This window comes from Ictidomys tridecemlineatus, chromosome 5, assembly GCF_052094955.1.
Source record: "Ictidomys tridecemlineatus isolate mIctTri1 chromosome 5, mIctTri1.hap1, whole genome shotgun sequence".
NCBI classification, from domain to species: Eukaryota; Metazoa; Chordata; class Mammalia; order Rodentia; family Sciuridae; genus Ictidomys; species Ictidomys tridecemlineatus.
The window spans coordinates 156,938,211-156,955,772 of NC_135481.1; the positions used below are offsets into that span (position 1 = coordinate 156,938,211).

Sequence of the window (17,562 nt, forward strand, 5' to 3'; positions counted from 1 at the left end):
TTGGTAGCATCTGCCAAAATGAGGAATACAGATGTGCTGCTGCCTAGCCATCCATTTTTGCTATTGGGTACCTTTCATTCTCCTTGAGCTTTGGCCCTATGGTCAGTTTTCCCAGTAATTCAAAGGAAACCTGGTGCCCCAAGTGAACTCACCCAGGGAAACATGGTCCTTTACCTTCCAACCACCAGGCTGTTCACCTCAGGTGACCCTGTGTTAGGAGTGAAGAGCACCTTAATAGAAAAAATACTTTAGTCTGATAAGGAAGCCACTCCTGTAAGTTTCCAGATGAGAGAAACATCCCAGAACAGCTGTGATTTGTACTCATCTGTTCTGATGCGAGGAACTAAGTATAGCACCTTAGGTGCTAAGACTGACAAATGGAGAGTCTAAGGATGGGGTTAGAGCCAGACTCTGCAGACAGGTGGACCTGAGCTCAAGTATGTGTTGAGTTATTTTATCCACCTGTGCCTGTTTTTCATCTATTAAATAAGATTTAAAGCAGAGCCTATGTCCCAGGGTAGTTGAGCAAAGTGAATGAGAGGATGCTCTGTAAAATTCAGCATGGTATGTGGTAAGATCTCTATGACCATCAGCCCTTGGCTTTGCCCATTGGTTTAACTGATTGTTTCCCCTCCCCCATTAGTCAGATGAGCAATAGCTGATAGGTCCTACTGTACCTTTTATATTTTATTTCTCATATATTTTTGAATACAAACTTACAATATAGACATCTGGACTATGTACCTGGTATACATGAAGCAGTGCATGTGGGCTATCAAAACTCAAGTCACGGCTCAATCACAGAAAACTTTCATAGTGATCAAGTATCTCAGATGTGTGTAAAGCCTGATTTGCATTGAGAAACTTATCAGTCTTTCATCCCTCAGTCCCACATGGTATAGTGTCTTTCAGAAAATGAGAGCCCCACAGCAAAAGGTGTGGGCCACATGCTGTTTCCCACAGGCATTGGAGGAACTAGGAACTACCTCCAAGTCTTAGGTTCTGATGGCTTCCCCTAGTGGGACTTCATCGCCTGGGACCTCTCTGGTATCTCAAAGTCTAGTGCAGCTTACTGAGTCCTGAAGGCATGACCATGTTTGTTTGTTTTTAAGTTGAAGTACTTTGTAAATTTATGCTACTCTGCAAATAAAAATGTCACCATATTCTATTAATTTTCTTATGGTAGAAAGCTATTTTGTTAAAAGATAACAAAATATTTTAAAGGTATTTCTTTAAGTAAAGAGGCATGGTTTTGTTTTGTTTTTATGAGAAAAGACATACTGTTTTCTTGACCAAAAAGTCATGCTATAAATAATGTTCCAAGTCTTGGCCTGGTTGAAAGATTCCCTACTATAATAATCAAAATTCAGCTGATACCTTTTGCAGCTCTAAGGTTTAGCATCATTAGCAATAAACTCTCTATAACAGGATGTCTCACAGCTAGACTAAAAATCATAGTAACAAAGGCCCACAGTTTCTTGTCTTATTCTAACTAAATTGTTCCTAACAGCTTAAAAATGAGCTGCAAAATTCTAAAGTGATTCATGCTCTCTTCTGCCCCTGTCATGGGGGGACTTTTTCAATTCTGCAATCCGGTTGCAACCCCATACTGAACTCTTGATCCTTCACTGCAGATATTTGTTAGCTCTAGCTAGATTAGATTTTTCACAGCTAATCTAACTGCTGTAGGGGTTTGCAGAGTGGGGACAGAGCTGTGCTATTGGATTTGTCCAATTCATTTGACTCCAGGACTATAATTGCACTTATGTCTTACAAGGCTTTTATAGCCTCAGGCTGGCCAGCCACATAAAAAACAAATTGGCAGTGATACAGTACGAGTGAAAAGGGATGAAAGGCCCACATTATCAGTCTCCAGGCAGTGCTGTTCTGGCAGGAAGTTTCTTGGTTAATTTACAAATAAAACTTAGATTTTAGGATGGGCACACTGTCAGCTGAACAATGGGGATGTCAGGCCTGACTGTTACTTAGTAAAAGTAGCAGCCGGGCCCACTGAGGAGCAGGAATTCTTCAATCAAACAGACGACTCCTTCTGGAGCCAGCTGGCGATGTAATGCAATTAGTAGGGAAAGGAGGTCAGCCTATTAGGTGTGGACCATGACCAGTGTCACCAGTGGCGTGCAGCCTGGCAGCAGCACGCACAATGGCTCTGGTGGAGGGACTTTAGAACTCTATCAAGACAAGAAGTGGCAGCACATGGGCTTGATTTCTTGAGACTGAAGAAGTGGGCATTTGTTGTAAGCCCAATGAACATCAGGGCCTTCTGCAGTCTGTTGTGCAGTGGAAGCAAGGGCCAGTGTGAATGCCAGCTCCATGCCAGTAGGAGACTCATCAGTCTCCCCCTGAATCACACACACATCAGATCAACTTGACTTGTGTGCCCTGAGCCGAATGGCAGGTGGGTTTCTAATTGGAGGGCCCCTAATCAAAACTCACAAAGTAACTTACTAAAATCTCCTTTAAATAGAGTAAGACTTTAAGGTTTCTAGGGTTTTTGTTATGTTATGACATGGTGAACACTTTGTCCAGATTAATTTTATTTGTTTTACCTACTTGTGTTCTTGTTATAGGCAGAAGAGGGTATAATTTTGCTTTATGCTCTAGATTTATCAGCCAATTGGTCCCATGGCCTTAGCTTTTAGTTTTGTGATTTAGTTAATTAAATTGTAATGCTTCCAGAAGTCTGAGGTGCATGACATTGAAAGCAGCACTGAAATGATAAGTACTACATTATTATTGCACAAAAACAGCTCCTCCTAAATTATAGAATCACCACACTAGAAAGAAGGGTCTATTAGTGGGATACTAATCCCCTGTGTTGTGGCTGTAGAATACAGTTGCAAATAAAATTAGGAGAGGCTTACTTGGGTTATGTGATTGAGTAACCAATTTATAAAGGAGAGAGTAACAGCAAAATTTCAGCAATCACTGTTATCACTTCAGTTACAGTGGATCAAAAAGCTACACAGGTATTAGATGCTGGCATCCAGAGTAACATCCCAAGTTTTGGGTAGGTGAGCTGTTCCCATTCAGATGTTTGTGCCATTGTTATACCAATGGGTCCCAATGTCACCGTCTTTTCAGGATGAGGGCTGCAGTTCTGAGCTCCAGAACAACCCCATTTCTCAAGATTAACTTCTAATGCTCCAAATTCTTGTCAGAGTTTCAGTTAGATACTATGCACATTTCTCTTGAAATGTGGAAACCTGCCTATCTTGCTTATGTTGTTGACAGTGTTGGCTGCTGTTTTTACTCTAAAAAGAATTAGTTGTAGGAGTCTGTTGTAAGGTCCTCACATAGTTTATTAAGAAGGAGAAAGAAGGCGAAGGTATAGTATCTAAGATGGAAGTAGAGCTTGGATGTAGCTCAGGGGAACAGCACTTGCCTAGCAAATGTGAGGACCTGGGTTTGATCTCCATTCACTATAAAACAATGAAATGAAATAATGATGGGAATGAAGTGAGATGTCCAGGGTTACCAGGGCTATTATGAGAATCCAGTGTTGTCTTTTTGTTTGTTTTTTGTTTTTTAAACTATTTGTGTAATGGGCTGGCTATGCCTTTTGCCTGCTCTTATTTTAGCTATAATATTTGTGAGGGGGCTGTGGGAGAGTGGGGAAAGAAGAAAAAGATATACTGTAATTTTGAATTTAAAAAGTCATCAACTACATCAAGTGTTCAACTCCTGCAATTGCACTTGTCCTAGAGCCCATCCTCAGACACAATTGAATCGTGCACCCTCAGTGTAGGTATGAAGGGACAGATGCAGATATTTTTTAAGTAACTGACTTGTACAGTCATTCCCAGAAGTATGAGAGAGTGAAGAATAAGCAAACATTATAGCAAACAACTTCCCTTTGTAACCTTATAAATAGAATAGAAGCCATGTTAGAGTCACCTTGGATTTTCCCTTTGTGGCCAAATAGTCTGTAAAGAAAATAGTATTTATTCTAACATGTTTTAAATACATAGTATTCCAGAGTGTCCTTTTTTTTTTTTTTTTTTTTTTTTTTTGTCTGTGACAAGACTGAAACACAATATCTCTATTTGGTCACTTTTGATGTTCCACTATTAGATAAGAAAATAAACTAAAAAAATGCTTGTTCGTGTTGATAGGTAATATCCTTCTGCTGCTGCAAGTCAGAAACAGAAACCTCACCATCATAGTGGGTGTCAAAAGGACTTTCACCAGTCAGCCTTCAGTTTTAGAATTCAGTTTGGGCCAACATTTTTATCTTTATAACCTAGGTTTTTTTTTTGTTTGTTTGTTTGTTTTTTTTTAAGTCATGCTTTCAGGCTTCTCAACTGATGTCATATGCAGTGTTCTCCAGCTTGGTAGAGTGTGATTATCACTCAGGAGATTTATCAAGAGTATTCTGGGATTTAACAAGAGTTGGACCCTGGAAAAACTCTCAGAGGGTCCTTTCCTGGACCTATCTGCTAAGGCCTCTTCAAAGTGACTAGGAGACTGTGATTTGTTTGGGGACTTTACAGACCCTTTATGTATGAGATGATAAAACAAGAGGGCAAAACTGCTTGAGTGATGGCAACAAAGCAGCTTTTGGTGTAGACTTAGATATCCAGGGAACAGAACAAATACTCTGAACCAGAAGCTCCAGCCAACATTGCCAGGCCCACTCCACATGTATTGTTCACGCAACCTTGAGTAGGCACAACCTTTGACTTATTGAGCATATGGTTCCTCCTGGTAAGAGGAGATAAAGATGGTGTAGTATACCTGAGAGAGTTAGTGGGAAGATTAAACACACTGTCTGTATGGTAAGGAGCTTTTTCAATGCTAGGTTCTAGTGTTCCTATGAAATTTAATTAACATTTATTAGTTTCCTAAACAAAGATAATTTTATATGTTCTTTTTCTTAAAGATTTGTCACAAGACTAGTTTCTTTTATGTTTTTTAACAATTGTGTTATAATGCCTTATATTCTCATATGTTTATATTCTTATTTTGTTAATAACCATTAAGAGGCTAATGTAATATGGATTAAAAAACTTGTATTAATTAATTGTTTTTGAAACATACTCAGCCATATAAAGCATATGGCTTCAATGCAGAGGTACAATTCCATTTAAAAAATCCTTGAAAAGGTCTTGGGCCCATCCGGCCCACAACACATCCTCAGTGCTTGGATGTGATTCTTAGTACCATATGTGTTTCATAGAAGGTAAGTGGTATTTTCACAGAATTGTGCTTTTTAAAATCCTCATAGAAGACTTCAGTGTTGTAGCCTTTTAGGTAGTAAAAGTTTTTGCTTCTGTGTTTTATAATTCAATTTGTAAACCATGACCCCTCATAAACTGCTGTTATCACCTTGATTAATAAAGAGCCAATTTGCTGTTGCAGCTCCGTCACTTGGGGAATGACGAGGTCCACATTGTCTGGTCTGAACACTCCAGGGACTACCGCAGGGGTATTATCCCAACCGCCTTTGGAGATGTTTCAATCATTATTTACCCAATGAAGAATCACATGTTCTTTATAGCCATAACGAAGAAACCCGAGGTATGTTTTCTCCACGTTGTTGCCCAGACCATTTACCATATAATTCACTGTCTCAAAACATATGATAATGTTAAAGGGGACTTTTTTCCCAACTGCTAGATTTTTTACATATCTCCAAATTATATGTGCCATATAAGAATTTAATATGAATTGGGATTTGCAAAGTATCTTTCATTATAAGCACAAAATTCCATATTGTATTACTAGGCCTCGGAAAAATCAAGAAATTTATGATTTTTTAAAAAATATCTTGTTTTGAAAATTTTGTAATTTAAAAGATTATAATTTTAAATTTTGGACACATTGATTAATAATAACAGTTGAAGAAAGCTCATTTTCACAACTAGCATTTTAGGGATAATTTGGGTATAGAATCCAACTTTGTCTGAAGAACCTAGACTGTGCTAAGAGAGGTCAATCCTGAAGGATAGCAGCCATGTCTGCAAAGAGACTGAGCCTCTACAGCACAGCCCATGTGATGGGTATTAACAATCGAAGCACCTTATCACAGAATCAATTCAGCCATGTCTGTTGCTATTGATCACCAGAATGGCTAGAACAATCCAATGGTCTGGATCCCATGTACTAAATTGGCTGCAGTTTTCATCCTTATCATGCCTTTAGTGGTATTTTAACAGTGCTTTATACAGTGATTTATTTTGGTTTTGTAATTATTAAGATGTTTTTAAAATTTTTTAAATTAAACATTTAGCATATTAAACCCACTCCTTAAGAAAAATGACCTCTATTTTTCAATTTGATATTAAATATAATTTTTATTTTCATTCTAAATTGTTCTCTTAAAGGAGATCAAACTTACCATTCCAAAAGCTCTCTATTTTTAATATTCAAAATAATAAATCACTGAAATTTATTGTTCAAATTGATTTCAAATCTAAATTGTTACATTTGTAAGGGTTAAATAAGCTAATAAGGAAAAAGTGCTTCAAACTGTACCTGGTCCAGAGAAAAAGCTACTTTGTTAGCTGTTGTTGTAATTGTTATATCATTATCATTTCTATTGGTATTTTTTGTTACTCTCACAGGAATAAAATCAATAATGAATTCCAAGTTTAACACGTAGATTAATTCTCAAACTAGGTAAATGTGGGTCAGTTCCCACCAGGAAAGTCCCACTGTGGCTGATTCACAGCCTAATATAAGGAGAACTCTTTTTTATTTATGGAATAAAGGTGCCAAAATTTTACATTGAATATTTGTATTATCTTTACTTGAGAGATATGAAGTTTGTGTATGTTTTCAGTCATACTATAAGGAAATGGCATGGTACTCACATTTTTATTTGTTCACAAAGAGCACTACTTTAAGAATTAAAGTGAAAATTTTAATATTACAGAACCAATAAATTTAGTATTTTGTAGCTTTCCAAACTAGAAAATATGTTTCTTTAATATTTAATTTGGATTAACTGGCTTTATTAATTCATTTTTCAATATGCCATCTAGAAATGTCATTTAATGTCCTTAAAATGTTGTCTTTGTTTTTGAAATAAATAACACAAAAGGCATTTCAATTTTCTTAATAGTGTCAAGGTGATTTTTTAAAAAGTAGTATAAAATGCATAAAAGCAATCTTTAACATACCTTTTAAAATTTCCTACAAAATGTGTGTAAATTTTATAAATTTGGTCATAAATTCTGACAAGGATGAATTGAGCAAATTGCTTTCTTAGTATTTTAATTCAAAAAGCCTAAAGGGAAGAAGAGAATAATGGGCAACTGGAAATTTAGTGTTATCCCTACATTTAAAGTACAAACCATTACAATGTAATAAAATTAATCCAGACATTTCCAGGGCAAGTGTGGCTGACCTTTTGTTCACCAACCACTGACCCCAGGGTGAATGCAAGAGGCTTTCGGAGGGAAAGTCTGTTTGTTTGGCTTCAGTCCCTGGTATTTAAATTGCATTCCCTAATCAAATGAAAAGGCTGTCCTCTCTATCAGGTTACAGAATCCATGGCAACATTTGGCCTTTTATATCCATAATGTTAGCCTTTTTGTTTGCATCTAAGTAGAGACACCTGGAGCAATGTTAACATTAACCGATTTAGCATTAATAGCTTCATTATATAAGAATTTCTGATCAGATAGCTGTTACTTTTGTTATATTGCTTCAGCTTGTATTGTTGTCATTTTTTATCTCCCTGCTTGGCAACCAGGCAATGATTTGCAAATTTTTTTTGTCTTGATTAATTAAGCAATATAATTATCAGTAACCGTGATGCAGTCTTTGCTCAACAAAGCTTCTAAGAGAAAACAATGGTAAGTCTGTTAGTATGAATGCATTCCACGCGTCCCAGATGCATGAGGATATTATGGACAATGAGGGGAAAGGCCGCCTGTGAGCGAGGACAAAGGGTGCCACGCAGACTCTGCACACTGCACATACCGCCAGGGACATGCTGCGGGCTCCCTGGGACACAGCCGCCTCGTTAGATTACAGCTAGTCAGCAGAGATTAATTCTCAGCCATTTGGTGCAATAATTTACCCATTCCCCAGTCTTTTAACTAGTGCTCTGTACTATAGAAGTGAAGGCTTTGTACTCAAAAGGTTTATTTAACCTCGCCTACTTTTACATGTCTCCACCAAAATCATTATTTTTGTCTAGAGATTGTAATGATGCAGCTGGTTGAAGTTGAGGAATATTTCTTTTAGGAAGACAGCCTATATGTAAGTTTCAGAAATAGTAGGAGGAGTCAAAGGCTTTCTTATAGCACCTGTGTATTTCATCTGAAGACAGTATGATCCGGTGGTCTAAATATATTTATTTTACTGATCTCTGGTCAACCATACTTCTCTCAGAATGATTTTAATCCTTTTTTAGGAGGGGGGGGGAACCTCATCAGTACACAAAAGTCCTGCTTATTGGATAGAGTCATGCATATTCAAATTGTACTTTCATTCAGTCTCATTAATAGCGTATATAATAATGTAGGGCTATTTGTAATACAAGCTCACAGGCAGCATTGCTTCCAAGTCCTTTGAAATTCAACATATTTTGCTTTTTTCATTCCATACACCTCCCTTAAATATACAAATTATGTGCCTGGCAGAATTGGCCTCTTAATAATATACAGCATTTGTGAAATGTTATGTTGAATTGTGAGTGTGCTTGTGGGAGTACATAAACCCCTCATGGCTGAAGGGGCCTGCTTACTTTTTGAGCATTGTATTGAACTCCTTTTTTTTTTAATTTTTTTTTTAAGCAGTATGCTTTGAAGCATCATTTCATTGTTAAATCATTTTCAAAGTAAATCTGTCTCTATAAATATTGACACAGTTGTCCTTTGGTCAAAATCCATTATTGTCAGACTTAGGGGGGTTTTTCCCTACTTGTATTACCAAGTCAGCTATCCAGGGAAGGCTGGCATGTGTGGCAGAAAGTAAGTGACTTTAAGGGGTTTGCGAAAGTGTCCCATTCATTTTTTAGGAAAATAATTCACAAAGCCCCCTCACTACAGTGAGTACCCATATTGCTTTCCCTATCTTTCAATGTCTAGAAGGCGATATTGGTGTTTATATAGTGTTTGCCTTTATGAATTTGTGAGAGTTGTGGTATTTGGGGTCATGTTCATCTCTGCGCACATTAATGACTGACTGGTAACCATCTGACCAAAGGAAAGATATTCTCAAGTAGCCTTGGCTAGGAATAAGACAAAAGGAAATTTTGGAAAAGAGTCCTCCTTATCACCTCAACCAGAGTGTCACTTTTATAAATGAAAAATGAATTGATGTCCTCCACACTCTACTTACTCACCTTGGTAGATGTGGCATGGGAGAAAAAAATAAAGATGATTCAATCATTTCTGAGAATATAAGAAGGAAAGGATAATAGAAGATGAGACCTCAACAATTCAATTCCAAGGTGGCTGCTAGGGGGTGGGTGTCTTGGGCAGGTCTCTGAATTTCTCTGGACCTTTGTTTTCTCAACTGTAAAATTCAGGATGGGGATTAAGGCCTCTCTACCGTCACTTCAGGGATTAAAAAGCTGATTGAGTTCTCTTGTCCTAGATGCCCAGAACTTTTCTTAAACTGCTGTGACTGTTAATAGGGTTCTATCCAAATGATATCTGACCCTCTTGCAGCTTTGGCAATATTTGTATGTGTACGCACATGTACAGATACATAGTGGCCCTGGACATGTATCCCTCTTTAGGATGACACAGTCCAGGACCTTTTCCTGGAGCACACACCCAGAGATGCTGGCAGAAGGCTAATGTGCCAGAAGTCTCAAGACTACTTGCATGTATGAGGTCAAGAGGAGCCTAGTGTTGGTACTTGTGTTTGAAAGGAACTATTTTTAGGTTACTCGTGTAGCCTCATTATATAGGGAGAGTATGTGACTTTGCAACACATGTAAGTTTCTTTTTTTTTTTTTTAATTTCAAATTAAATTTTGTTTTTTTTTTAATTTCAAATTTAATTTCATTTTCTTAAATATCTATCCCAATCCCAACCAAATAACTTTTTTGAATTAAAAAATGAACTTTAAAATACTCTGGGGAATTCTAAGAGAAGTCAGTCAGCTTTTGAGTATACAAAGAAACATGTATTTAGAAAAGATAATTGAAAATACTAGACAACTAGAATTTACTGAACAACTAAAATGAATTTTTATGGTATGTTCTATTTTCATAATTTATTATTATTGTTATTAGCATTATTTTTAGTAAAGGAATGGCACTGGAAACTATGTGAAAATGCATCTGTCATTTGCAGATGTTATATTAAAATCAAATATCTCTATAATTTATCACCACTTCTAGTTAGAGGAATTCTCTGGTTGCCAGGGATTTTTATAATCCCTTTTGTAGAGTTTTTAAATGACTGAATCACCCATAAGCAGTTGCCAAAGAGTAATAAGGAACACTTATTTATATGATAAGCCTCAATATAGATGGAAGAAAATCTATTGCTTGTTAGTAATTACCTCTTAGCTCCTGTTTTATCTTTCACAATAATTCAGCTTTTGAGAATTCCTTCTCAATTGGTTTTCCTCAAAAGTTGGTATCATTCTCCTGTTTCTTACGTGGATTTTGGCATCTACAAATTCTTCAGACCCCTTCTCATGCAGTTCCCACTCACAGATGCACAGGCAGCAGGCTGTTCAACTGGAGTGTTAGGAGCATATAGAATTCCATTGTGAAAAGGAAGCTAGACCTGCTGCCCTGGAATTAGAGAATTCGTCCTCAAGGATGTACTTTCTGAAATTTACTGATTTGTTGTTGTTAAGTTTTTTACTGTTTTTTGTTCTTCATGAACACTTTGATCAAAGCTCTCCCTCACCAATTACTGGACTGCTTTTATTGAAGCCATAGCAAAGGAGCACTTATTTAAGAACTTAATTTAAATAAACTTTGTAAAGCATGATGTTACTACAGGTAGAAGGAGGAAAATGTTCTCCTTTCTTATATTATTTTTTTGTTTGTTTTTAGTTATCATTGTTAACTGGATTTGACAATACTAAGCAATTTTAGACCACATGTGGCTCCTTGACTTTCCTCTTTGTAATTAAGATGGCCCCTTTTCCCCCAGATTTGTTACAAGATGAGAGAACTCATTATTAGTCTTCCTTAGTAGAATGAACAATATCATCCTTCTGTGCTCCCATTTGAGTTTCTTCTGGTCTGATTGCTTCCTCTGTGCTATAGGCAGTAATATCAAAATGGCCTTGCCCAGTCTTTGTAAAACTATTCTTATTGGACAGTTTCTGGTTCAACTACTTACTTAAGGGCCATTTCCCTTATTAAAGTTTGGATTCTTGTCCTTGACACAGAGTCTAGCATGAAGCAGCCACAATTGCTCTAGCTTGCCTGCTTCCCAAGAGTTTGACTACTGGATATTAACAAATCTGTTGTCTCTTCTCATGTTTATAGAATGAGATCTGTTGTGACTATCTTTTGCTTCATGGAGATGACTGAAAGGCAGAGGTGAAAAGGTGATATAGGTACTGAGCAGGCTTCTGCTTCCATGGCTCTTCTTTTTGGTGGGTGTGAGGAAATAATTCCACATAAAACACAAGATTTTTAAAAACTACAAAGACTGGGCAAAGCCATTTTGATGTCCACTTTTCCCCCAGATTTGTTACAAGATGAGGATAGGAAGGAAAAGGCTACTTTAGTTCAGATAGGGGCTTTCCAATTTCCAGTCCCACCTGAAAGACCTTACCAGGCATCACTCCCATCCTCGCAACAAGAAAACAACAAAATGAAAGTCAACAACTCTTGTTGGATTCACCCTGGAATTGAAGTTTAGGGAAAACCCTTAACCCCAAATTGGAATGACAGACATGTAGATACAGAGAATCACAGCTTTCTAGAACAGAAGTCTAGGAGCAGAAACCCCTGGAGAATCAATAGCAAGATAGGAAAAGTTCAACTATAATTGACCAATCGCCTTAGGTTTTTGGTATGGACAAGTCAAGTGAGTGAGGGACACTCCTTCTAGGAGCCCTATAGATTGTCACAATAAAGGCTACAGAGAGAAAAAAAAAATTCCTCATGCTTTGACAGAGGAGGGGAGAAGAACAGCTGTTTTCCAAAGCATTTTTTTTTTCTTCTTAATGAAGCCTGCTCTCAAGAGAAACTGTTTTCACAGAGCCTGTCTGACCTGGAGGAAGGGAAACACTCAACTCTAGCTCACACTAGACTTCCTATCTCACCTAAGTGAGGGCCACCAAAAAAAAAAAAAAAAAAATCAACTGAGAAGTACTTGTGATGGTCATGGCCAAGGGATACAGACTCACTAAAAGACCAAGATCTAATCCTAGATTCTAGAATGCACCTCTTCTTCCACGTCTTTCAGATGTGTATTATGCAAAAGTCCTGTTGATGTAGGGGTAAGACGGAAAAAAAAAAAAAGCAAGGACATTCAAACAAATTTTAGCTTCTGACACCTATATCAACAACTATGGAAAACAGTAAGGACAGCCTAAGTGCTAGCCAGAGAAATGTAAAATCTATTAAAGCCCAGTTTACTTCAGGTCCTCTTTCCTGATATATCATATCTAGCTTTCACCAAAAAACTACAAGGCATACTAAAAGACAAAAACCACAATTTGAAGAAAGAACAAGCATGAGAGCCAGACTCAGACATAGCAAAGATTTTAGAATTATCAGACCAAGAATTTAAAATAGTCATGATTAATATGCCAAGAACACTAATGAAAAAGTGACTAATGTAAGCAGATGTGGAAACTAAGAAATAATTAAAAGGAATGCTTCAAAAGACTGTATGACAGGAATAAAGAAGGCATTTATCAGGCTTAGCTAATGTGGCTGAGGGAAGGAACTGTGAGTTTGAAGATGTATCGATAGAAACCTTGCAACTGAAATGCAGAGGAAAAATTGGGGGGAAAAAGCATTGGAGACCTGTGAGATGTGGGACAATTGGGGGAAAAAAGTATAATCTATACATATTGGGAATACAAGAAGGAGAAATAAGAAAACTTGAAGAAATGTTTGACATTATAATGTCAGAGAAATATTCAAAATTAATAGCAGAAACCAAAACGTAGATCCAAGAAAAACCTGGAGCAACAAGGAGGATAAATACCAAAATATCTACACCTGGGCACATCATTTACTAAGTAGCAGGGGGGACAAAGAAAAATCTTGAAAGAAGCGAAAGTAAACTACTACAGAGGAGCAATGATAAGAATCACATAGGATTTCTCCTCAGAAGCCATGTAAACAAGGAGAAAAGTAGAATGATGTATATATAAAGTATCAGAAGAAAAGAAACCACTACTCTAGAATTCTGTATTTAGTGCAATTATCATTCAAAACTAAAAGAGACTTTTTCAAATAATCAAAATTTGAGGGAGTTTGTGTTCATTCGACCTTGCAATTAATGTTAAATTTATCAAAAAGAAGAAACACATTTGCATGAAGAAAGGATGAGATTTAGAGAAGAAATAAATGAAGTTTATTATTTTTCTTATTCTTAATTAGTCTGATAGATAATAGTGTGTTCCAAGGGCAAAATCTCACTCAAGTGGATATGAGCCTTAAAAGTCTGAAGAAAGATATTACTGTGGCCAGTCATAGGAAACATGTCAAGTCAGCAAGTGTTCAATGATTAGAGTTAGATAACGAATGACAACAATATTACAAGGATGATAATGAGGAATTGGGAATGGTAATTCCACTGCCTTTGAGTAGTGTAGTGGTTTTTGAAAGTGGACTTGGGTTAGTTATAACAATATTTTCAAACTTACAACAGCCTTCAAAAATAGTTTTAAAATATGAATTATAATTGATATGCTATAAGAGAATTAAAAATGGAATTGTATAAAAATACTCAGTTAATACCAGAGAACACAGAAAAGGAGTAAAAGACAAAAAAAAAAAAAGAAACAAAAATTAAAATGCCAAAACATACTATAGATTAATCTAACTATATCAATAATTTCTTTACCCATCAATGATTAAATACATTAATTAAAAGACAGAGGGCTGAAGATGTAGCTCAGTGTTAGAGCACATGTGTAGCATGAGCATACCCTGAGTTTAATCTCTAGCACCTAAAAATACCAGAAAAAAAAAATCAGGGTAGATTACCAATTACCTAAAACATAAAAAAGCCCAACTATGTTGTCTACCAGAAACCCTCTTTAACTATCAAGTTATAGTTTAAAACAGTAAAGGGATAAAGAAAGATTTATCATGCTAACACTAATCAAAGAAAGCTGGAGTAACTATTTTGATATAAGACAGAGATGACTTCAGGCAAGGAAAATTATTAGAGATAGAATATTACATAATGATTCTGGTGGATGGAGAGGCTCCCTAGGGAAGTGACAACCAAGTTGATGCCTAATGGCAGACCAGCCCTCCCAGTAAGCATTAAGCAGAGAAGACAGAGAGGGCAACATCTCTAAGGTAGACATGAGCTTCAAGAGTCTGAAGAAAGACATCTGCTATGGCCAAAGTCTAAGGAGCAAAGAAAAAAGCTGGAGTAATCAAGGGTAGCAGGTTAGGTCATGTAGAGCCTCCTGAACCACAGTAGAGTTTCAGTACTAGTTTTGACCTTGGTGAGCTTGAGAAAAGCAGTAAGACTTCATCAGTTTTTCTGTATAACTAGGATAAAGTGTGACCTCATAAAATCATTACAAGAATTATGTGCTGTACATTGAGAACTGAGCTCAGAACGTCAGACACAGCCATTGAATTTATTATCCCCAAATCAAATGTTTCTGGGCTTTTAAACCCCTTCTCTACAATTCATTTGTTATTTTTCTTAATCTCATAACTAACTCAGAAACAGATCAATTGTATATGTGGGCCTTTTTAAGTGATCACCCTACTTTATAGATGTTGTATTGTTCCCCATGGGGACTTTCTCACACCTTGGAAATTATTTTCTATATCTAGATCAGGCTCTTAAAAAATAGAGTGTAAATCTATTTTCTCCTACCTTTCAGGAAACTAACCCAGATTCATTGAGCCATTTCCAGAGTGGACCCCTCCTTAGCACCACCCTACTAGTGCCCATGTAGAGCTATGTGCTCCTAGAGGACAGTACCCTGCCTCCTGCTTCCCATATTCTCTTCTGAGCCATAGAGCATATGAGAAGTGCTTATGTTAGTTCATGGATCCCTCAACGTTTCTGGCAAATGATACAGGTAGTATTGTTTCCCCCAAAAGGAAAATTATTGTCTTTCAAAACAATTTTTTAACAGCTTTATCTGTCACCCACTTTGATATCTCAGGCATAAATATGCAAGTTCAAACATACTATCTCAATTCATAATTCCTGTGGGATTGTGAACTTCCCAAAGGGGAAACCATGTCTAGCTCTCAAATCATGGCTCTCAGAGGTGGAGGGTCCCATACAGATGCTGTGTTCCCACCTTACCCAAGAAGCTCCTAACAGAGTCCCAACCTGGGCCTGTGTACTCACATCCCTGGAACATAGGAGCAGCTCAAGGTCTGTGCAGGACTCTTGATTACCTGGAATCATTCCTTTCCCTTTTGACCTCTCATTTTGCTGCTTTATTCTTTCCATTCTGCTCTTCGATTCTTTCATTGTTCATTGTTTGTTTTAACACGTGATTGTTTTAGGTTTCCTTAGGTAAGATATGAAGGAAGCCTTGTTGTCCATGGTTCTAATGAAGTACACACCAAGAAGTTCCATTTTCCTAATGATGAACACAAGACTCAGGACTTGGTCATGGTTTCCCTGGTGTGTGGTGCTGCTTTCCAATCTTTCCCCAGTGTGTTGTTAGCAACCACAAAGATGTGTCCTTCAGTATGATGTTCCAGGACCTGATACTAATGGAGTCTTGATGGATGGTCCTGATCTTTTATAGATGAGGCAGTTCTCATTTGGAACAACTGGAGTTGAGCTAGCCTGGGGGAATATCTTTGAGCAGGAATTTACATGGAAAGCAGCCTTGACCTGCTCAACCCACTCGCCACTCTTTGCATGCTCATTCTTCAGTGTGTGTGAAAGCTTCTCACAGTTTCTTTCCTTATTGACCTCTTAATCTATAATTATTTTCCAATTCACTGTTGCAATATTTCTTACCATTTACATTGATCATTTCTTAGAGATCATAGTCATTATTACAATTACTGTTGCCCTCACAGACTCTTTCTGTACATCCATTATTCTGTGATATGCACCCAAATTTTCCTCCTAACTTAAAAACATGTAGTCTTCCCTGCCTGGCTTGGCCATTTTGGTCTCTGGCCACCTAATTTGTAAGGAACACCTAAAAGTTAAATCTGCAGCCTCTATAGCTCTCAACACCCACCTATGCTTACAAGTGTGCCTTCAGCTCAGTCTTTCCTTTAAATAAAGATTGGGAACTTACAGGTTCTTAGTATTGCTTTCATTTGTATTACCAGAGCATGAAGTGGAACAGCCAGGGGTGGACGCACAGCAGCACAGTCATGAAAGTGGAATGATGATTGCTGCTAACATTTGTCAGATCCCATGTTGACTGTCTTCAGCCTTATTCATCTCTCAGTGGCACTTATGCTTCATGCATTTCCCAGATATCCATTGCAGAGGTTCCCATTCCTCTCAAATCCACAATCTAGGCCTATTCACTTTCCTCCCTTCTGTTAGTGGCCTACTTCTGACCTCCCACTTTGCTTTAGGGAGTTCCTCATGAGCTTTGTGCATACCTTTGCCCAGCTCTTTCCACAGTCTTCTCTTTATTTATCTGTCATGCTGTAGTTGGTAACTCTAGGCAGAGCTTTCATATAATACCAGCTGGTATTCAGCTAAATGGCATGTGTTTTGGGGAACACTACCTTAGCAAAAATACCGTTTCATTTCTGTTGTGCACCCTTTGCCAGGAGTGCACACCTCTTACCATAAATCTTGGCCAACACCTACTGGTCATGACCACCTGTGACATGAAGCCTTCCCATTGCTTCCCTCAACTAGAACTCTCTGTGGCTTCGGAGTATTTTATTTGCACCCACCCTAAAACTTTTTTCTTTTTTCTTCCTTCTTGACTAAATAGTTTTATCTTCCCTATGAGCTACTGATAGATAAGAACCTCAATTTATTCATCTCTATGTTCTTCCCCCATATCTCCTAACAGAATTTTGACTAAAAGAAGCAAATAAAAAACTAAAAAGATGACATGAAATTTCTGCCATTTTTGACCCAGAAAGATTCAATTTAGTCTTCAGAATTTTCAGGCGAAATGTTATAGTCCGCTGACAAACCATTTTTTCACCAAAATTATCTTCTGATATTTTAGAAAATATATTTATACAATATAGATAAATATATATCAAAATAAATACTCTTTTTCTCAGAAACTTGCTTTACATTTCTCTTAAAGTTTTCACTTTATCTCAAAAATTGTATGATTTTCCACCTAGCCTCTCATTATGACAGTACTGTTTGCAATACATTTTGGGGATTAATATGGCATTTTAACTTCTCAGCTACACTGTATGGTCAATAGAGAAGACCACACTATTCCTGTGCTTCAGATAAATACATGACTATAATTTATCTAAACACACTTTGTTCTGAG

The 17,562-nt window shown here is 37.2% G+C and overlaps 1 protein-coding gene across 8 annotated transcripts in view; it reads left to right on the forward strand.

The window, feature by feature from the left end:
* Nucleotides 1-17,562, forward strand: part of Ralgapa2 (Ral GTPase activating protein catalytic subunit alpha 2) — a 310,144-nt gene that overhangs the window by 200,815 nt on the left and 91,767 nt on the right. For all 8 annotated transcript variants that reach the window (XR_013439515.1, XM_078051331.1, XM_078051332.1 and 5 more), the window contains one exon: nt 5,380-5,538. Coding sequence is in view for 7 of the 8 variants with exons in the window: in XM_078051331.1 (XP_077907457.1) it covers nt 5,380-5,538 (159 nt within the window). In the remaining variant the exon portion in view is untranslated. The remainder of the gene's footprint in view (nt 1-5,379; nt 5,539-17,562) is intronic.